This window comes from Neophocaena asiaeorientalis, unplaced genomic scaffold (assembly GCF_003031525.2).
Source record: "Neophocaena asiaeorientalis asiaeorientalis breed wild unplaced genomic scaffold, Neophocaena_asiaeorientalis_V1.1 scaffold106, whole genome shotgun sequence".
NCBI lineage: Eukaryota > Metazoa > Chordata > Mammalia > Artiodactyla > Phocoenidae > Neophocaena > Neophocaena asiaeorientalis.
Window position 1 is genome coordinate 4,453,386 of NW_020172597.1, and position 22,628 is coordinate 4,476,013.

Sequence of the window (22,628 nt, forward strand, 5' to 3'; positions counted from 1 at the left end):
GTTGTGGAGCATGGGCTCTAGGGTGCGCGGGCTTCAGTAGTTGTGACATGCGGGCTCAGTAGTTGTGGTTCGTGGGCTCTAGAGTGCAGGCTCAGTAGTTGTGGCACACGGGCTTAGTTGCTCCGTGGCATGTGGGATATTCCTGGACCAGGGAATCAAACCTGTGTCCCCTGCATTGGCAGGCAGATTCTTAACCACTGTGCCACCAGGGAAGTCCCTCATTCTTTTACTTTTAACTTATTTGTGCCTTTATATTTAAAGTGTGACCTTCTTAAATAGAGCTGGGTTGTGCTTGCTTAGTAACATTTATATTTACAGTTACATAATCATTGATGTGGTGGAATTTAAGTGTATATTCTTGTTCTTTGTTTGCTGTTTGTCAAATCTATTCTTTTGTTTATTTGTTCCTCTCTTGCCCTCTTTTGGATTGTGCAGTTTATTTAGTATTCTATTTTATGTCCTCTAATGACTTTTTTAGCTGTTTCATTTGTTTTTAGTGGTTGCTCTAGCTATTACAATATGCATTTTTCACAGGTCACAGTTGAATTATTACTTGTTTCACATATAATTTGAAAGCCTTATTTTCCCATTTACTCTTCCCATTCTTTGTGTATTGTCATCATGCTTTTCACTTTACATCTTATACACCCCGTAATACATTGTTCTTATTTTTGCTTTTAATAGTAAATTGTCTTATAAGAAATTAAGAAAAGGAAAAAAAAACGAGCCTTTCATCTTTGCACACATTTACCAATTCAAGCACTTTTCATTCCTTCCTTTAGTTCCAAGTTTTTTTTTTTAACTTTTGAATTTTATTTTATTTATTTTTTATACAGCAAGTTCTTATTAGTTGTCTATTTTATACATATCAGTGTATATATGTCAATCAGTATCTCCCAATTCATCCCACCACCAAGTTCCAAGTTTCTAACTGACATTATTTCCTTTCAGCCTAAAGAATGTCATTTAGCATTTCCTGTAGTGGGGGTGTTCTGATGATGAATTCTCACAGCTTTGGTGATCTAAAAATGTCTTTATATGGTCTTCCTATTTGAGAATCTTTTACTGAATATAGAATTCTAGGGTGACTGTTTTTTCTTTTAAGCACTTTAAAGATGTTCCATGATTTTGTGGCTTGTATTTTTTCAGATGAGAAGTCAGCTATTATTCTTATTATTTCCCCAGATGTGACATGTCTTTCTGTTTGTTCCTTTGTTTTATACCAACTTTTCTTTTTTTTTTTTGTTCCTCCTTTCCTACCTTTTTTTGACTACTTTTATGTTCTTCCCTTTTATCTTTGCTCTTCAGCAGTTTTAATGATGTGCATAGACATGATATTCTCTGAATTTTTTCCCCCCCGTGGAGGGTTTGCTGGCTTTTGGATTTGTGGGTTGAATTTTTACTCAAATTTGGAAATTTTTCAGCCTTTATTTCTTCAAATATTTTTTTCTGCTCATTCTCTCTTCTCCTTCTTAGATTCTAATTACATGTATATTAGACTACTTGATATTATCCCAGGTGTTTTTTGGTTTTTTGGTTTTCTTTTTCTCTCTTGGTGCTTCCATTTGAATACTATCTGTTGACCTGTGTTAAGTTTCACTGATTTTGTCTTCATCAGGGTCCATCTGTTATTAAGCCCATCCAGTGGATTTTTCAGATATTGTATTTTTCACTTGTAGAATTGTCTTTTAGTTCTTTTTTAGCATTTCTCTCTCCTCAATTAACCCCACATTTTCACCTATTCTATCCATATTTTATTGTAAATTCTTCAACATATATTTTATTTTTAAAATAAATTTATTTATTTATTTTTGGCCGCGTTGGGTCTTCATTGCTGTGTGCAGGCTTTCTCTAGTTGCGGGGAGTGGAGGCTACTCTTCCTTGCGGTGTGCAGGCTTCTCGTTGTGGTGACTTCTCTTGTGGAGCACGGGCTCCAGGGCGCATAGGCTTCAGTAGTTGTGGTGCACGGGCTTAGTTGCTCTGCAGCATGTGGGATCTTCCTGGACTAGGGCTCGAACACGTGTCCCCTGAATTGGCAGGCAGGTTCTTAACCACTGTGCCACCAGGGAAGCCCTCTTCAACATATATTTTAATAATTTATTTAAACTTCTTTTCTGCTAATTCTAATGACTTGGTTACCTAGGTGTTTGCTTCTTATGTTTTTATTTTCTTGATTATAGGTCAGATATTCCTCCTTCTTTGTATGTCTAATAATTTTGTATTGTAGTTCAGATATTGTGTATAAAAGAATGGTGGAGGATGAAATATGCATAGATAGGTCCATTTCTCCATCAGCCTGGAAGGACCTTGGTGTTGAGGTGAATAACTACCATGGTTTCCAGTTCTTTGACGAAACCTCAGATGCATGGCCTCCTGGCCAAGCATCTGCTATTTCATACTGTTAGAGCATTCATTGTATCCCTGGGGGTTGCAGCTTTCTACAGGATTGCTTTGGCTGAACCAAGAAAGAAGGCATATGCAGATTTCTACAGAAATTGTGGTTCCATGAAAAATTTTGAGGCAATGAGGAAGGCTGGTATCTTTCAGAGTGCAAAGTGATTTTAGAATGTAAAGAATTTCTTTGGGTTGAGTTGCATGAAGTTTGTCACTGATCTGTGTTCCTGAACTATGAAACATGAATATCTGGTCTAAGGAATAATTTCTCTTGTTAAATAAACAATTAACAAATAAAGGTATATATGGATAGATAGATATAGTCTGTTTATTTCTTTTGTTTGTTCCATTTATTTACAGAAGACTCTAAGCCTTTTCCTCTGACTGGTGGTTAAGGTGAGGGACTGATTATTCATATTTTTCCTAGAGCTGTGGCTGAGCTCTGGCTGAGATACACTTTAATTCGATTGAGTTCACTTCTGATTAACCCAACTACCAGTGCCCCATGCCACCACTGCTGAGGGGCTGATCCTTTTTACCTCTTCAGTATTTGAGCTAGGGAGGGGTTAGACCACAGTTCCAGACAGTTTTGTTCATCTTGCATTAAACTCCAGCAGGGCCCCAGAATTTCAACTCAGCAGGGATGCACTGGTCTTTGTGACAATAAGTGCTAAAAGCCTCTCTTCCCTCCCCCAGCCCCTCTGATCTCATCTCCTTGCATTCCCCTTCACTAGCCCACCTCCAGCAATGCTGGCTACTCTTCTGTTCCTCAGACAAGCCAAGGACACTCTCACCTCAGGTCCTTTGTCCCCATCTGGAAGGCTCTCCCCTCAGATTTCCACGTGGCTTTTCCTCACTGAGCTCATGTCTCTGTTCAAATATCACCCTTTTAGGAAGGCCTTCCCCAGCCACCCTACGTGAAAGATCCTCCCCATCCACACTGTGGCTCTCCCTGTTCCCCTTATCCTGCTTAATTTTTTTCTAAGACATATATGACCATCTGTCCTTCTGTATGTTTAATTACTTATGGTAGTCTCCGAGAATCACCAAACAGATCCAGAGGAGGCTCCCAGTAAAACTAGTTTAGAATCTCTCAGAATTTAGAATACTGTAAGAACATCTTGGATCTTGATGGAGGTGGTCTCAGACTGAAAAGGAATATATTTGATATTCTAGGAACTATTGACCTTCAAGGACGTATCTGTGGACTTCACCCAGGAGGAGTGGGGGCAGCTGGCCCCTGCTCACCAGAATCTGTACCGGGAGGTGATGCTGGAGAACTATGGGAACCTGGTCTCAGTGGGTAAGCATGGGTTACACATACGTCCAGAAACCTACCCATTACAGGACAGTTACTATTCCTAAATTATTAAATGCTGTAGATTCCCTGGAGCCTGGCCTTGGGTTCTGTGTTGGAGATAGACGTCTCATTCCTTTGAAAATCAAGCCAGAACATTCCTGAATCTCCTCCCTTGGGGGAACGGTTTTACTTTGTAGAGTGAGAACAGAAAAAAATGCTGTGGTGCCCCTTTCTGTTTTCAGAGACCCTAAATACCAGAGGATTGGAACTACATTCCAGGGATGGTTCTTAGACCTCAGCATAAATATTCATACCCTTTTTTTCACTCCATAAGTAGGATGTCAACTTTCCAAACCTAGTGTGATTTCCCAGTTGGAGAAAGGAGAAGCGCCATGGATGACAGAGAAAGAAGGCCCAGGAGATCCCAGTTCAGGTGAGATCAAGGCAGATGGTGCCTTTCAATATGTAGGCCAGAGTGCCCAGCATCTTCCCAGGCTGCGGGAAGGCTGAGAGGATGGACAGGCATGCACTGAACCCGATTTTACCCCTCCCTTTGCACCCCTTTCCTTCACCTAACCTTGCAAAAGTCTCTGAAGTTGGAGGGAAAAGAAGTCTTCTCTTCATTAAGGTTAAACTTGATTTTCCTTCTTTCTTCAGTATCCTGAAGTCTGCCAATCGAAAGCTCCCTTCCCTAGGCAGTCAGATGTACGTGGTCTCTCCTCAAAGAAAACAGATCTCTTTTCAGGACTCTCACTGCATTCTACAAATCTTTAATCTCTCTTGAATTCTATTTCTACTTTTCACCAATTTTTCAGCTTATAATCCTAGCTTTGATTCTCACTCTCCCTTTAACTCAAGTATCTTTATTTATTGTAATAACTAGTTTATGGAAAGTCCTGCAAGAGAAATTACCACAGGATTCCTTCTAAGCAAATCCAATGGTTTTTAACAATCTCCTTAAACTTTGCTTTTATTATGAAATACTTTAGATATTCAGAAAGGCATAGAGAACATTATAATAAATTTCTATGTAACTTCCACCTAGATTAAGAAATAAAACAGAGTTTAAGCCCCGCTATTCCCCTCCTACCTTTTGAAACAACTAACTCTTCTGAGTTTAAATATTTTCATTTGTATATGTATCTTCATACTTGTATTGCATGTGTATATCCCCCAAGCAATATATAATGTTGTTTTGCATGTTCTTATTCTTTAAATAAATGGTATATAATACTTTTCCACTTGCTTTTCTCATTCAACACCGTTGATATTTATCCATATTGTTCTGGTTCATTCATTTCTGTTGAATTAATAAAGCACAATTTATCCATTTTCCTGTTGATAGACATTTGTACTGTTTCTAAATTTGGGGATTACAAAGATACTGGAGTAAAACTTTGTGTAAAACTTCTCGTGTTTCTCTGAGATATTTGATAGAAGCAGACTTGTTGGGTCACCTTCATTTTGCTAGGTTTTACAGAATTGTTCTTCAAACTAGTTGCACCAATTAGTACTCCTATCAGCAGGTTTTGAGAGGTTCCAGAACTCAGCATCTTTGTCAACACTTGGCATTGTCAAAGTTTCACATTTTTATAAATTCAGTGGGTGAATATCTTGTTGGTTTTTTTCATTTTCCTGATTACTAATAAGAGGGAGCATATTTTTCATGTTTATTGGTCATCTAGCCAGGATTCCTTTTCTGTAAATTACTTGTTTATATCCTTTGTGAATTTTTATATTATCTTTTTTCCTTATTGATTTATAGAAAAAATATATTATTTTATATCTTTAAGATTTTGATTTTCATACTTAGGTTAAATCTGAATTTATTTTATATGTAGTATGAGGTGAAGCTCTAGTTTAACTTATTACATGTGGATAATCAGTCCAAGAACCAATTATTGAATAGTTAATGCCACTCTGTCACCTGCCAAGTTTCTAATGCCAGGCTGTCTTAATTACTATATTTAATAGTGAGACTTAATATCTTGTTCTTCAAAATTGTCCTGGCTATTGTTAGACCCTTGCTTTTCCATATGAATTATATAATGAGTGCATCAATTACACACACACACACACACACACACACACACACACACAAATACTCTGGTGGTATTTTGATTGGAATAGAATTGAATTTATAGATCAATTTGGGAGGGAATTGATATTATGATATTGAGTCCTACTGTCCAGGAGTGTGGTATATTGCTCCACTTACTGAGATTTCCTAATTTTTTTAAATAAAGGATTTTCCCCCATAAAAGTCTTGTACACATTGAACATCTTTTGTCAGATTCGTCCTGAAGAACTTATATTTTATTGCTATTTCATTTTATTTTTTTGGCCACCCTGCACAGCTGGTGGGATCTTAGTTCCCCAACCAGGGATTGAACCCGGGCCCTTGGCAGTGAGAGCATGGAGTCCTAACCACTGGACCGCCAGGGAATTCCCTGCTATTTTAAATGGTATAACTTTTTTCAATTATGTTTTCTCTTTTTTGCTAGTGTGTAATAACATAACCAGTTTTGATCTTCTAGCCAGCCACCTTGTCTCACTCTGTTATTAATTCCAATAATTTGTACATTCTCCTGGGTTTTCTCTTTTTCAACTTATAATAAGGAAAATAATAATAATAGCTACCATGAATGTTCTTTCTCTGCCTCTGGATGAAATCTCAGAGAGGTCCCATAGGTGGTCCTGTCCCTTTAAATAATAACAGTCTGTCTTTTAGTGAAATGTGTAATTCAGTATAATAATAAAAACTCCCAACTTCAAAGTTATATCTTCTCTCCTCCCCTAGCTTGGGCCTGCTTCAGCTTGGATACCGAATTGGGAAGGGGTCATAGATGGCCTGTTCTCTCTTCCCCTATCTTCTTCTTCTCGTCTTCCTTCTCCCTAATCCAGGCCCAGAATCAGGGGCCTGCAGAACATAGACTTTATTTTTGCATCTATTCATTTAGAATTTGGAATTTGGAAGTACCAATGATCCTTCTGTGTTAACCAAATCTCCTACAAGAAGTTATACTTTTCAGGAATATGGAACTGTCAGTTGAAGCATTAGTAATGGTGCAATAAATTATTTAAAAAAACAGAATTTTAAATATCGTTTAAAGAAAGGATATTTTCATAGAACATAGCAATAGTAGCAACATAGCAGTCTGGGTTTCTTACAAGTCTCCTTTGTATAATTAACACTTCCCGGGACAGATTAATAACTACAGGAAGCAGAACAATATGTAAATATTAATATAAGCTTCAGTAAAAGACAGCTTGACATTCTTGTGAATGTCCTTAGTTCAAATTTTTTTGTTTGTTTTTTTTTTTTTGGCCACACCGTGCAGCTTGTGGGATCTTAGCTCCCTGACCAGGTATTGAACCCGAGCCCTCGGCAGTAAAAGCGCAGAGTCCTAACCACTGGACCACCAGGGAATTCCCTCAAACCTTATTTTTGAACTAGCTGGAGTGGGAAGAGGGAAATCTTTTTATCTTTCTGAGAATGTTTTCCAAAAGTAGTTATCAATTAAAAAGACACTGTTAAGACACAGCCCTGAAATTTCATTATTTAGTATTAATAGAAAGAAGAGGACTAAAATATTCAAATTTTTACCCTATATATAAAATCACACTTTTACCTGGTTCATTGTTTCTTAATTTCCCATTACCTCTCCAGAGTGCCTAACCATATTTAAATATACTCAGAACTTCATGTACTTTATATGTATTGTTATCTAAATCTCTAGTCCATACCCAGTATAATAATTGATTTTTTGAAGCATAATGAATATGAGTTATTTGCATTTTTTCCATTTCTTTCAGACTTGAAGAGTAAAACAGAAACAGCTGCATCAACTGCAAAGAATGATGTTTTACAGGAACAGTTCTATCATGGCATGATGATGGAAAGGTTCATGAGGGATGATGTCATTTTTTCCACATTGAGAAAAGTCTCAAAATATGATCATGAGTTAGAAAGCCACCAGGATAGCCATGGAAGAGACGTGAGACAAACCATCTTGACCCATAAGAAGAGAGGCCAAGAAACTTACAAATTTGGCAAAAATATTGTGAGTTCAAATGTTGTTATAGAACAGAAGCACCATAAATATGACACATCTAGAAAGAGAAACAAATACAAATCAGATTTGATTAATCATCCAGTAAGTTACATAAGAACAAAAACCTACGAATGTAATATATGTGAAAAAGTCTTCAAACAACCCATTCACCTTACCGAACACATGAGAATTCATACTGGTGAGAAACCTTTCAGGTGTAAGGAATGTGGAAGGGCCTTTAGTCAAAGTGCATCCCTTACCACACACCAAAGAATCCATACTGGTGAGAAACCCTTTGAATGTGAAGAATGTGGTAAAGCCTTCAGACATCGCTCATCTCTTAATCAACATCATAGAACTCACACTGGTGAGAAACCCTATGTATGTGATAAATGTCAGAAAGCTTTCAGCCAGAACATTAGCTTGATCCAACATTTGAGAACTCATTCTGGAGAGAAACCCTTTACATGCAATGAATGTGGGAAAACCTTTAGACAGATTAGACACCTTAGTGAACATATAAGAATTCATACTGGGGAGAAGCCCTATGCATGCACCACATGTTGTAAAACCTTTAGTCATAGAGCTTATCTAACGCATCACCAGAGAATCCATACTGGGGAGAGACCCTACAAATGTAAGGAATGTGGGAAAGCCTTTAGGCAAAGGATACACCTTAGCAACCATAAAACTGTTCATACAGGAGTGAAAGCGTATGAATGCAACCGCTGTGGAAAAGCCTACAGGCATGATTCATCCTTTAAGAAACATCAGAGGCATCACACAGGAGAAAAACCTTATGAATGTAATGAATGTGGAAAAGCCTTCAGCTATAATTCATCACTTACTCGACACCATGAAATACACAGGAGAAATGCCTTCCAGAATAATGCCTAAAAACAGATTATTCAACATGAACAAAAGCCAGGTCTAAATCAGTGATTCTGTGCTTCGAATTTCAGGACTCTAAATTGGAGGAATTGACATAATGATGCCAACTTCTGATTTTGCCCATTGTGTAAATAAACATTACATTGATAACTACTGTCTACTAATATCTCCACACAAAGTACTTAAGAATAAAAGTTGGCCCTTCAAGTTAAATTCAACAATATTATAGAAAATTCACACATTATTACTTTTATGATTTCGTGGTAGATTAATAAATTATTCATCATGGGCATTCGCTGATTTACAGACCAGCATTTGGGAACTACTGTTTAAAACATCACCACCCCTATATTTTTTTAATTAAAAAAATTTTTTTTAATGGGGAAAACTTTCACATGGTATAAACTTCAAAAGGTACAGTCAGTTGTATAAGTGAAAAGACTTCTTCCTCCATCCCCCATCACAAAATTCTACCAGAGGCAACCATTTGTTATAACTAAGTTTTCTGTACACCCTTCCAGAGATCTTTCTGTTTAAATCCAAGAGAACACATATATACATTTTTTACTTTTTAAGTATAAATGGCAGCCCCCCATACAAACACATATTACTTTTATTACTTCACTGTATATCATGGAGGTCATTCCATATCAGTAAACAAAGTGCCTCCTCATTCTTTTTTTTTTTTTTTTTGTGGTACGTGGGCCTCTCACTGTTGTGGCCTCTCCCGTTGTGGAGCACAGGCTCCGGATGCGCAGGCTCAGCAGCCATGGCTCACGGGCCCAGCTGCTCCACTGCATGTGGGATCCTCCCGGACCGGGGCACGAACCTGTGTCCCCTGCATCAGCAGGTGGACTCCCAACCACTGTGCCACTAGGGAAGCCCCTCATTCTTTTTTTATAGCTGATAGTATTCCATGGTTTGAATGTACTTTAGCCACTTCACTATAGATGGATTTTTGAATTTCCAATCTTTTATTTATATGATATTGCAATGAATAGTCATGCATTTTTATTTCTCACAATGTAAGTACATGCATAGGGTAAATTCCTAGAACAGGAATTTCTGTGCTAAAGGGTATGCACATTTGTATGATGGATACTGCCAAACTGACCTTCATAGAGGTTGGATCAATTTATTTTCCCACCAGCAAGATACAGAACTGTGGGAACCATATCTGGTGCTGAAGCATCTCCTGAGCCAACAGCCCCATCATCCATTAAAGAAGTATCAGCTTCTCTCAATAACATAGCCTAGAAGTACCAGCCGAGCTGCATCCCCATAAAGAGCGGCACGTGCCATCCCTGGAGCCAGAGAGAAATCTGCATGTTATCAAATAGACCAACCAAAGTCTCAGCTGGAAAAGGAGAAGACATCTCTCCACCAACTGTTACAGCCCCTGACTTCTGAGTCTGGAACTGTTTGACGAATTAGAGTTCCTTTAAAGAGACTGATCCACCTGCCTTAGCAAGTATAATCTTGGCTGCAACCCCTTTGGAATGGAGGAAAACTGACAATGGAGTCAGGGTACTTAATATAGCAGGATATACCACAGCTGATTAACTGACCATACGTAGCATTTTACAGGATGGCTGTGTTAGCGAGTTACAGTTCACATGTGGAAGGAGACAGAAACGAGGTAGGACACGACTTTCTAATTAATAAACATTAATTAATGAAGAGAGCATTAATTAATTAGTTGACATTGCTTATTATGTGTGAAAGCTGACTGCCAAGGTCAGGACCACAGTAATTTTGTATATGTTCATTTTTCATTCTGGTAAAGTTTTAGTGATTCTGTGAAATGTTGATGGATTTCCCCTCATCTTCATCCCCACAGCCACTACTCAGTTATAAACCAAAACCTGGCACTTAAGATCCTGCATTACATCTAGTTGTACCTTACAGCTTCCTCTTCCATTTACTTATCTCCTTCCCCTATGGGCTCTGACTACACTCAAATATATTAGTTGAGAATCTTTAAGTTACACGTAACAGAAATCAACTGAGGTTAGTTAAGTCTCAAAGAGAGGTGTTAATAGAGGGATATTGGGGTATCTCATGGAATTCAGGGCAGCGATACATTATAACAGTGGACTGAGGCCAGGATCTGAAATGCTTTGGAAAACCCAGGCAGTTTTCTCTCCATCTCCGACCTCTGCTTCCTGTGTTTTCTTCATTCTGGCTTTTCTTTTTTGTTTTCAACACCTCATTGCAAATCACGGTTACCATCAGCTTTAGATTTTACATATATTCGGTTTCCATCACTCAGAGAAAAACTGTCTTCTCTTTCTCACTTCTTATCTCAAAATCATGGGGAAGCTCTCTTACTGGCCCAGCTAGGTCAGGTGCCCACCACTAAACAAGTCAACTGTAGGCAGAGATCTCAGCTTCTGTGGGAACCATGTGGATGATGTGGTGGTGAATGGGGCCGGGGAAGGGGGGGGAGGTGCTGGAGGGGCAGGAGAGCAGAAGAAAGGGTTACTGTTCATAGCATTCCATATCCTACTCACTCTTCAATGCTGGCTCATCAGATCAGAACTTTAGAACTGGAAAGGATCTAGGAACTCACCTAATTGAAACTTCTCTCTTTATAGATGAAGAAATGGAGACTCCCCTTCTTTAATTACTCACATCTTTTCACCTAAGTCATATTTTTGAGCATTTTTTCCTCTAAGTTTGTTAGCCTGGCTTTCCAAACACTTGCCCTTAATGGCTGAACATAGCTGCTTTTTGCCATTGTAAGACTTTTACTTCTCAGATCTATTGCCCCAAGGAAGTCTTTCATAAATTATGCTTCAGAGCCTACCCACTGGCTTTGCCTTTTATCAGTGCTTATTCATTCATTCGATTTATCCCGCAGGAACTTCTCCTTCTGTTGGTTATGTGAATGTTCTTCCCCAGAACTGTGTCCTTAGGCATAATTCTCTTCTCAAGCTAGACATTTTGTCTGATCTTGTTAACATCCGAACGCCTCTTACATCTACATCTATATCTTACAAATCTCTCCTGAGTTCCAGGAGAAAACATTATGTTCAGTATCCCACTGGATATCTCCACTTGGGTAACTCATAGTCACCTCAAAGTGTGTCCAAAACTCAACTCAATTTTTTCAATAAAATCTGTATTCCTTAATCCAGGAAGTGGTATCACCACTCATCCAATTCTCCAGTTTAAACTTCTCCCTCTCATCCATCACCTTTCCCAATCAGTCACCAGGTCCTATACATTCTGTTCAGGATCTTTTCAGTTTATATCCTCTGCTCTATTCCCATTGTCAGTACTTTAATCAGGCTCTTAGCATTTCCTAACTGCTTAAATAGATTCCTAAATATTTTTATATATCTAATCTGGACTCATCTCTCTGTCGTCCCCACTGCTGCTAGAGTGGTCACACTAAAACATATAACTAATCAAATTATTGCTTGAAATCCCTCAATGGTTTCTTATAACTTGAAGCTAAATGTCAGATTCCTTAATAGAATACTTGGTATAGAGCACTGCCTATTTTTCTAGTAGTGGCTCCCAAATTTCCCCCCAAGCATACCTCTCTCCAGCCATAAACATATTATGGTCCTCCAAGTATTCCATGCTATTTCATGGTTTCTGGTGATCAACTACGCTATTTTTTCCTCCTTCTGCCTAGCTTCTTTGTTAGCTCCTACTCATCCTCCCAGATTTAGTTTGTGTCACATCTTCAGGAAATACTACACAAAATCTATGAAGTTTTGGATGAACAATTGAAGTCTTGGCTGAATTTAATAAATATCTAGGCCTTATCCTACAGGATTTTTGACTAGAGAGTGATAGCAAGGGATTTTAATTTTATAAAATTACTCTGGAATCACTATGGAGGACCATGGCTCAACATGAAGCAATAGCCAGGGCTATTCAACTTCAATTTGCTTCACACTGTTGCTTGCTACACTTCCTTCTTTTCTTACCCTTGCTACCATGGGTTTGCACCTAAAAAAAAAATCATTGAATCCTTGCCTCAGGCTCTGTTTTCTTGAAGACTGTGGTTAAGACAAGCACACAGCCCCAGTTTGAGTAATCAGGGCCAATTGGACAATTTCTGGACTTATCTTTGAGGTATTAGGGAATGGACTTCCTATTTTTCCACTGGACACAAATCTGGAAGACTGTGGCCCTGGAAGCTACTGGCAGTGGAAGAGGAGAAAGACTGCCTATAAATGCAAAAACACAGAGGAAATAGATCCAAGAAATGGAGAGAGAAAACTCAGTTCTGGTCTCACTGTTTGACATCTGGATCAAGCCTCACCTGAAGCTAGAGCTCCTGGGTTTTCAAACTGAAAAATGAATAAACCCTAATTGATTCAAGAGTTCAAATGTCCTACATCTGAGGCTGCCTCTTTTAGCAGAAGCATAGCCCAGTCTTACATCCTTAACTCATTCCCAGCTCCCCCAACTTCCTAGCTTAGGGCTACCTTTTCTGGCTTTCTCCAACTAAGCAATGCCCTTTTCAATTACCAGAAACTGGTGTTTGGCTAAAGAGAGGCTGACCTTAATACTGGGAAGAGAAGATTCCCAAATACAGAATATTGTCAGTGGGTTTCTCTTAAGCATATAAAAATTATGTCAATAATTGTACTAGCACCTGTAAGGAACACAAACTTGAGCAGGATAAATTCCCTGCCCTTAGGTCTGATGCTCAAGAGCAGCACTGTCCAAGAGAAATATAATGTGAGCCACAACATGAATGCGAACCACATAATTAATTTAAAAATGTCTACCAGCCACATTAATGCAATAAAAAGCAGTAAGTAAAATTAATTTTTAAAATATATTCCATTTGATACAATATATCCAAATATTACTATCTCAACATGTAATCAATATAAAAGTTATTAGTGAGTTAACTTTTTTTTTTACTAAATCTTCAAAATACAATATTTTATAGTTACAGCAGATGTCATTTTGGACTAGCCACATTTCAAATGCTTAAGAGCCACACGTACCTAGTGGCTACTGTGTTGGACAGTGAAGCTCTCAAGAGCATTCATATAGATAAACACTTTTATCATATAAACACTTCAATGGAAGACTGTAATCAGTGTGATTTAGAGGTACAAATTCTACCCTCTGAAAGAGTAAGGAAAGTAAGATGGAAAGAGGAAAACAGACAATTTGTGTCTAACAGTATTTCCCACATTACAGATATCCCTGGAGGTGGAGGAACTAAATCAAAGGCTTTTGTATACAGATGGACCTTAAATGCCCCGACTTCTTATGATAGCCTTTTGGGGAAAGGGTAACATTTTCTGAAATTTGAGAATGAAAGCTTTGGGGAACATCGTCCTGCTATCTTGGAAATTTCTTTTCCCCACAGCATGATCATTTCTGAATTGCTTCTGCTTCACTCCACCAATCAGCATTGCCCCCTCAAACTCCGTTTGAAGATAACAGGTCCATGTGTGAGAGGGTTGAGGAGAGGCTTTTGTGCATTGGGAATTGCGTCCTGGTGAAGGAAAGTTATACTTGGGAGGAGGTAGAAACCTCCAGCCTCAATACAGCAATGCCCACCCATATTTCACTTGATGGGTAAGATTCCCCTCAACTTTCATATTTCCAAGAACAAGGACGTTTTCCTACACAACCACAAAATCATTTTCACACTCAGGATATTGATAATTGATTGATACTATTATCTAATATATGTCGCATTTAAATTCCCCCAACTGACCCAAAATCTCCTTTGTAATTTTCTTTAACTTTTTTTTTTTGGCCGTGCTGTGCTGCTTGCGGAATCTTTGTTCCCTGACCAGCGATTGAACCCAGGCGAGGGCAGTGAAAGCACTGGACCACCAGGGAACTCCCAACATTTTTGTATTTTTTAAAAAGAAATCGGGGGATTCCCTGGCAGTCCGGTAGTTAGGACTCGCTTTCACTGCTGGTGCTGGGGTTCAATCCCTAGTGTGGGAACTAAGATCCGCAAGCTGCGGGACCCAAAAATAAGTAAGTAAATAGATAAATAAATAGATTTTAAAAAATCTTTCCCTATTCTGAAGTCCAAAATGTATTTAGGTTTTTAATCCTCCTGGAATTGATATTTGTGATGAAGTGAGACAAGGGGTCTCATTTTATATATTTTTTTCAGAAGGATACCCTATTGTCTCAGAACCTTCATTGAAAAGGTCATCTTTTTTTCTCCATTGCTATGCGATGCCACCTTTGTCACAAATCGTTTCCAAATATGTGATGACTGTTAAAAAAAAAAAAAAGCGATGATTGTCATAAAAGTCAGACAAGTGGTTTTCTCAGGAAGGAGGCATGAGAGTGTATTTGGGAATGGCACGACACTATTTTTGCTCTACATGATATGTCTGTTCAATAATTATTATACTCACCTTTCTATTTCAGAATATAATTGTGTTATATTTCCCAATAAAAGGGTTAATTAAAAAGCAAACAAATAGAAAAAAGAAATACATTGATGAGACGAGCGTCAGCATCTTCGAAAAGTGAGTTCGTGGCTGTTCTCTCAGCTGGGAAAGTTGGTGCGAGGTGCAAAGAAAGGCGTACAAGGTGGCAAAGCGCAGACGCAGCGCTAACGGGCAGAGGCCAAGTGCACCGCGGAAAGGGACATGCCCTAGACCTTTCCCCTACACTGGCTTGGCAGTAGCCGGGAGCCGCCAGGGTGGGAGCTTCTTGGTCAGGTGACGGCGCAGTTCCGTCCCGAATGAACCCACACGCACAGCCAGCGACCCACAAGGACGACCTCCGCAGAGGCGGAACAGCATCAGGACCCTCCTCCGCCCCGCAGCTAGCATGATTCGCGTCTGAGCCGCAGACGCGCGGAGACTAAGCGGCGCAGCTGAGGCCTCCGGGAGGGGGCGGACCTTGGGCAGCCGCTGGGCATTCTGGGCCTGGTGTCCAGGAGGCTTTTGTGAGAAGCGCGAAACCAGAGGTCCTCTGCCTGTCTTGCACTTGCGTGTCCGGGGAAAGGGTCCGGGAGCCGTTCCGAGGCCGCGGCGGAGCCGGTGGAGTCCGGGGTTCCGAGGCATATCCCAGGTTAGGGGAAGGCCGGCGAATGCCGGTGGCGGGCTGAGGGGCTGCGTTTTGGAACGCAGGGGATCTGTCTCCGCGGGTGCCGCGTCCCCCCAACCCCCTTTCTGGGTGGGAACGGCTCCGGGGCAGCGGCTTATCGCGTCTGCTCCTGTGGGTTCAGGACCTTTCGAACTTGGAAGACCCTGTTGTCGGCTGGGACCCCTTCCCAAGTCCAGCAATCCTTTGCTCGCTCCTCTAGTACACTGTAGGGAGGTGCTCAGTAAACTTTCGGACATGCATGGAATTCCCGGGGAGACAGTGGTTTTGGGGCCGGTGGGAAGGTCTCCGCTGAAGGCTTTCTTGGAGCCCACAAGGCCGGGCTGCACCGAGCAAGTCAGGATGTTGAGCGTGAAGGCAGAGGCAGTTCCGCAGCAGGAACCCATCAGAGGGGAAAAACATCTGATCTGAGGTCTCTGCCCGAGCTTCTGGGCCGAAGTTGGGGCTGGAAGAGGAAACTGCTCTCGGAGCTCCTGGGGGACCTTCGTTATTGCTGACCCTTTTACTTGCAGGGAGCGGGGATTGGATCAAGTAACGGCATCCAGGGTATGGGCAAAACGAACAAGTCACGGAGAATTTGCCTTCGGAGCCAGGCAAGCTTTACGTAGGATCTGGGGTGAGCAACAGTCTGCAGTGTGAATCAGAAAGGAGGAAACGCCGCAATGTGAGGGACGGGTCAGGTGAGAAAGGACCAAAAGTCTCTGTTCTAGCAAGACCCAGAGTTGCTAATCTGGATTCTCCGACTGCAGACCTGGTCTTTCAGAGCTCTTTCCTCCTCCCCCAGCCTTGTCATTTCAGCATTTTACCTTTCCTGTGAGGAGGAAGATCAGCCAAGTCCCAGGTGAGTAGAAGTTTCTCCTCTCCTGAAATTTAATTTGTCAGAGGGAATAGGTGTACTATCTCATCTCTCCCTTGAGATGAAGAAGGAGATCCACATTTGTTGAGTGCCAATGTGTGTACTTTGCCATCACTCAGTTGTTTGGGTAGCTGAGTATGGTTGGAAGGAGTACTCTAATTTTAAAGATGTCAGTAGCCTCAGGAAAACTGCAGACTTGCCCAAGAATACTCATAAGGCAAGTAGCATACTAAATACTATTGACCTACTCAGGTTCAGAATCCAGATCTCTAGGACCCCCAGACTCTTGGCAACATGCTGGTGTTTCCCAAATATCTCATTTACTTACCACCTATTTCTACCATACCTATGTACAACATGTATTGTTAGTCTCATATTTTTAATTTTTTACTTACATTTATTTAAAAATCAAACTTGTGCTTAGAAACACTACATATGAAATTATGCCTTTGAAGAACACTCTAAGCTTTATATTTATTCTAAGATGTTGATCCATGTACCATGTAAAATCATCTCCTGTCAAAAAGATACAAACTGAATTTGGGGACAAAGTGCACACTGCCATCATGCCCTTGCCTGGATTTTTTTCTGCATAGGAAAGTCCAGGCAACACATTGAGTCTAAATTGTCCATCCCCAGTGTATTGTTTTTTCCTTTTAGGTAAATAATTCCACAAAGAATGCTCTCCTTTTGTGTCTTCTTCTTTTTTTTTTTAAATTTAAGTTTATTTATTTATTTATTTTTGGCTGTGTTTGGTCTTGTTGCTGCGCGCAGGCTTTAATTGCGGTGAGCGGGTCTACTCTTCGCTGCGGTGTGTGGGCTTCTCATTGCAGTGGCTTCTCTTGTTGCAGAGCACAGGCTCTAGGTGCGCAGGCTTCAGTAGATGCAGCCCGTGAGCTCAGTAGTTGTGGCTGGCGGGCTCTAGAGCGCAGGCTCAGTAGTTTTGGCGCACGGGCTTAGTTGCTCTGCGGCCTGTGGGATCTTCCTGGACCAGGGCTCGAACCCATGTCCCTTGCATTGGCAGGGGGATTCTTCATCACTGCGCCACCAGGGAAGTCCCTTGTGTCTTCTTTACAAACATTTCACTTACCTGTTAAGAGCTACCCTGTTTTGAGTGTCGTATGTAAAACAAGTAGGAAGTCCATGCATTTCAGGAGCTTACGCTCTCTTTGGAGAGTTAATAGATACATAAGAAATAATTGAAACCAGTACTGTCCAATAGAACTTTGTGTGACAGGGAAGTGTTCTATATCTGTGCCTTATAATGTGGTACCCACCAACCACATGTAGCTACTGAGCACTTGAAATGTGTCTAATTTTATTTAATTTTAATTAAATTTAAATAGCTGCATGTGACTGGTGGCTACATATTGGATAGCCCAGGACTGGATATTTGAAGTAAACTATTTTCAAGGTCAGTTGATTTGGATTTAGTGCCCTCCCCTGCAGCGGGGTGGGGGTAGGGGGCAACCCGAAGTATACGTGTTAATTGCCATTTAACTTTTGTTTCTTGGTAGAGGGTAAAGATTCTCTCCCAGTTTCAGGGACTTCATAGTCCAAATAGCATTACTCATTTTGTATAAATATATTTATTTATTTTTGGCTGTCTTGGGTCTTCGTTGCTGCACACGGGCTTTCTCTAGTTGTGGCGAGCGGGGGCTACTCTTTGTTTTGGTGCACGGGCTTCTCATTGCAGTGGCTTCTCTTGTTGCAGAGCACGGGCTCTAGATGCGCGGGCTTCAGTAGTTGTGGTGCGTGGGCTCAGTAGTTGTGGCTTGCGGGCTCTAGAGAGCAGGCTCAGTAGTTGTGGCCTACGGGCTTAGTTGCTCCACAGCATGTGGGATCTTCCTGGACCAGGGCTCGAACCCGTGTCCCCTGAATTGGCAGGCGGATTCTTAACCACTGTGCCACCAGGGAAGTCCAACATTACTAATTTTCAAACTATCATTATCTAAGGCACATTTATAGTTTAAGACACTTGTGTAAACGTGCAGCTTCTGTGTTTTATTACTGTTGAAATATCCTATAAAGCAATAACTTTATAGGATATACCCAGAAGTCTTAGCACTATATTACTTTGGTTCATTGCAAATAACTTGTTTTCCAGCTATCTGTGTTTTCCTTCATTAGGGACATTTAGACTATTTTAAAATTAGTTAAGTACAATGATAACTAATACTAATACCATTTTCAAGGTATCAGTTGTTAAGTTTTTAACATGGGAGTTGGTACATACTGCTCTTTCATTGCTCCTTAGAGTAGCAAGGAGGAAGCTTCGCTCACAGTTTTTACCTCAATCAGCTTACATTCTGTGTCAAGTTATTTTCTTGTCACCCAAAGTCAAAATACTAGTGGGCTGCTCATACCTTGTTTTGTTTTTTGGGGGTTTTTTGTATGCAGGGTTATATATGTGAAGTAAGAAGGAAGGCTTAAAAAGAGTATCTTCACAAGATAATTTGCCTAGTTTCTTTTTTTCTTCATATTTTAATGTTATTGGAGTATAGTTTTTTATTTTACATTTATTTATTTGGTTGCGCTAGGTCTTAGTTGCAGCAGGTGGGCTCCTTAGTTGTGGCTCACCCGCTCCTTAGTTGTGGCATACAAACTCTTAGTTGCAGCATGCATATGGGATCTAGTTTCCTGACCAGAGATTGAACCCGGGCCCCCTACATTGGGAGCACGGAGTCTTAACCACTGCACCATCAGGGAAGTCCCTTTATTGGAGTATAGCTGATTTACAATGTTATGTTAGTTTCAGTTGTACGGTAAAGTAATTCATATACATATACATATATTCATTCTTTTTTCGATTCTTTTTTCATATAGGTTATCACAGAATATTGGGTAGAGTTCCCTGTGCTATACAGTAGGTCCTTGTTGGTTATCTAAATATCTTATATATAGTAGTGTACATGTGCTCACCCCAAGCTCCTGATTTATCCCTCCCCCCTACTAGTTTCTTTTTTTCTGACCAGGGATTGAACCTGGCCCATGGTAGTGAAAGCCCGGAGTCCTAACCGCTTGGCCACCAGGGAACTTCCCTAGTTTCTTAAGATTAAAAATACTTGAGAGACAAAACAATCAAACATAATGTATGGTCTTTGTTTCCCGGTTTAACAAAAAGCTATCCAAATGTTTTTTAGGGCAGCTGAGGAAATTTGAATATGGACTGGAGTATTAGGGAATTATTAATTTTGGTAGATATGATAATATTGTAGTTAATGTAGGAGGCTTCTTTGGAAATGTATGTGAAGCATTTGTATTTGAAGCATGATGATTTCTGTAATTTATTTTAAAATAGGCTAAAAAAAAACACCTGAAAGAAGCAAACACAGCAACATGTCAACAGTTATTTATCTAGATTGTGTTCATTGTTCTATTCTGTCTCCTGTGCTTGTGAAATTGTTTGCTGTAAAAAGGGAGAGTATTTGTCCCTCAGTAGAGTACTGAGATATTGGGTGTGAAGCACTTGGCTCAGTGTCTAGCACGCAATAACTGTGCAATAAATATTCACTATTATTTATAGCAAAATACAGTAATATTTTAAGAGTTTTCACTTACATATTTTCCATCATAAGCTAATTTCTTGTGGAGGGAGAAAATAAACTTAGTGGGAAACACCAATGTCTATAGTGTTAGGAGGAATTTACACAGTCAGTAAAGGTAAAGTAAAACCCACCAAGAGCTTTTTCTTCTTGTCATTTTCTTAATATATCTCAAACACAAAAAACAACTGATTTCCACATGTTGCTGTGAATATCCTCTCTCATTACTTCATGCTATTACTTCATGAGTAGATCTATTTCTATTTATCTGTAGTTAGTCTTTGAATTTCGCCACACTACGTTTCTGAGAACTACATTTAAAAGCAGTCATTGTAGAGCTGATTTTCTCAAGGAACAGTTTGTTATTGAGATTTATTTTCCTAGTCAAGGACTTTGTATCAAAAGAATTGTAGAAGTGGTCCATGGTAAACTGGCAAACATTGCTCCAACATTTACAGTGATCTACATTCACTTAAAAAATGAAATAATGTCCCAAGTCAGTAGAATTTTGAAGGAAAAAAGGCAAACCTCACATTTCCTTTTAAAAGAAGAAACTGAGGACAAAGTAGGTGATTTGCTTAAAGTCACATATGGTATGTTAGTACCAGATTCAGTAATAAAACTTAAGTTTTATTTTGCCCTTAAAAATTTTTGCCAAGTATTCATATATGGACGATACAATGAGTCTTATTGTTGTAAATTGTACCCGTAGTACAACTCTATAGCATTACTAATTGGTCATAAATAAATAAGCATCTTTAAAGACTGTATATAAATAATTAGTCGTGATTCTTTTTTACCTCATTGGAATTTGAAAGTGCTTTTGAGAAATTTTTCATTTGGGTAATGCATTTCTTTAACATGATATGCACAGCCTTTGCCCAATCCAGAGCTGTGCCATGGCAGAGACAAGGGAAGAGGAGACGGTGTCAGCAGAGGCCTCAGGGTTCTCAGACTTGAGTGACTCAGAGTTTCTGGACCTGGAGGATACACAAGAGTCAAGTACTTCACATAACAAGCCTGGCCCTTCTTCTGAACTCCCTGGGAAGGATGGCAAGCTCATAAGCTTACCAAAGTGGAAAAGAGGATTGGATGTCTTGTCACCTATGGAACAATTCCATCTTAAATATTTGTATGTCACTGACCTGTCTGCTCAGAACTGGTGTGAACAGCAAATGGTATATGGGAAGGAGCTTCCTGGTTTCTTGACACCTGAGAAGTCATCTGTTTTGGACACTGGTGCCAGCATCCACCTAGCTAGAGAACTAGAAGTTCATGATCTTGTGACTGTCCCCATCACCTCTAAAGAAGATGCTTGGGCAATTAAGTTTCTGAACATATTATCAATGATTCCTACCCTGCAGTCAGAAGGGCGCATCAGAGAGTTTCCAGTGTTTGGAGAAGTGGAGGGTGTGCTCCTTGCTGGAGTGCTTGATGAGCTGCACTATACAGCCAGGGGGGAACTGGAACTGGCTGAACTCAAGACACGCAGGCACCCTGTGCTCCCTCCAGACGCTCAGAGAAAAAAAGACTGTTTTCAGGTCAGCCTGTACAAATATATCTTTGATGCCATGGTACAAGGGAAAGTGACCACTGCTAGCCTAATCCACCACACAAAATTGTGTCCAGAAAAGCCATTGGGACCTTCAGTGCTGAGACATGCCCGGCAGGGAGGCTTCTCTGTGAAGTCCTTGGGTGACCTCATGGAGCTGGTCTTCCTGTCTCTAACACTGTCTGACCTCCCAGTTATTGATATGCTGAAGATTGAGTATATCCACCAAGAGACTGCCACTGTGCTGGGTACAGAGATAGTGGCCTTTGAAGAGACGGAGGTGAGAAACAAAGTGCAGCACTATATGGCCTACTGGATGGGACACCGAGAGCCTCAAGGTGTTGATGTGGAGGAGGCTTGGAAATGCCGGACATGCACCTATGCAGATATCTGTGAGTGGAGGAAGAGCGGTGGGTTGCCCAACTCCGTGCTAGAGCCGCAAGCTGAAAAAGCCAAATGAACGGAAGATAGACTTTCAGGAACTTTGATCTTTCCTGCTCCTAATGTACTCAGCAGAGTGACAGAGGACCAGTCTCTGAGCTTGACTTCCATGGAGAGTGTTCTTATTTTGGTTCTTTTCATATTTCCTCAGCCTCTTACCACGCAAATCCAGGACCAAGGCTCAGGGGGTGAGTGGGAGAGATCTGGGATTATACTGTCCCTGGAGCTTTGCCGTAGATTGCCAAGAAGACAGATGCTTATCATGGCTGGAGCAAGGTATCCTTCAGCAATCATTGCTTTCCTAAGAAGATTCTTCAGTTTCTTTTAAGTCTCTTCCCTATTTTTTCTCAATCAGGGTTTCTACATTTTATATAATGAAATAAAATGAAACACTGTCCAGGTTGGTTGAACTGGATTTTTTCATAATCTCAACCCTTCAAAGAGGACCACCAGAATAGTTGTGTGTGCATGTTATTCCAATCCTTTAAGTACGTACATAAACATATTTCTGAAGTAGTGGAATGAGCAG

At 40.3% G+C, this 22,628-nt stretch overlaps 2 protein-coding genes across 4 annotated transcripts in view; both read left to right on the forward strand.

Annotated features, from left to right (window-relative positions):
• Positions 1–8,853, forward strand: part of LOC112395510 (uncharacterized) — a 36,091-nt gene extending 27,238 nt beyond the window's left edge. The window contains exons 10-12 of the mRNA XM_024738746.1: positions 3,571–3,697; positions 4,029–4,127; positions 7,511–8,853. Of these exons, the coding sequence (XP_024594514.1) occupies positions 3,571–3,697; positions 4,029–4,127; positions 7,511–8,646 (1,362 nt within the window). The 3' untranslated portion in view covers positions 8,647–8,853. The remainder of the gene's footprint in view (positions 1–3,570; positions 3,698–4,028; positions 4,128–7,510) is intronic.
• A 6,585-nt stretch (positions 8,854–15,438) lies between these two features.
• On the forward strand, positions 15,439–22,483 carry EXO5 (exonuclease 5). 3 transcript variants are annotated; one of them, XM_024738760.1, is made up of 4 exons: positions 15,439–15,672; positions 16,218–16,385; positions 16,490–16,546; positions 20,997–22,483. In XM_024738760.1, exon 4 carries the CDS (start codon positions 21,006–21,008, stop codon positions 22,116–22,118), a length of 1,113 nt encoding a protein of 370 aa, XP_024594528.1. In that variant the 5' UTR covers positions 15,439–15,672; positions 16,218–16,385; positions 16,490–16,546; positions 20,997–21,005; the 3' UTR covers positions 22,119–22,483. The 3 variants fall into 3 exon arrangements, with proteins under 3 accessions (XP_024594528.1, XP_024594526.1, XP_024594527.1); XM_024738759.1 differs by having other exon boundaries at positions 15,440–15,672; positions 20,981–22,483; XM_024738758.1 differs by having other exon boundaries at positions 16,218–16,546.
• The last annotated feature ends 145 nt before the right edge of the window (positions 22,484–22,628 follow it).

Bases quoted from the DNA above. Each gene is read 5' to 3' on its own strand.
- EXO5 (XM_024738758.1), top strand. From the start codon at position 21,006: ATGGCAGAGACAAGGGAAGAGGAGACGGTGTCAGCAGAGGCCTCAGGG.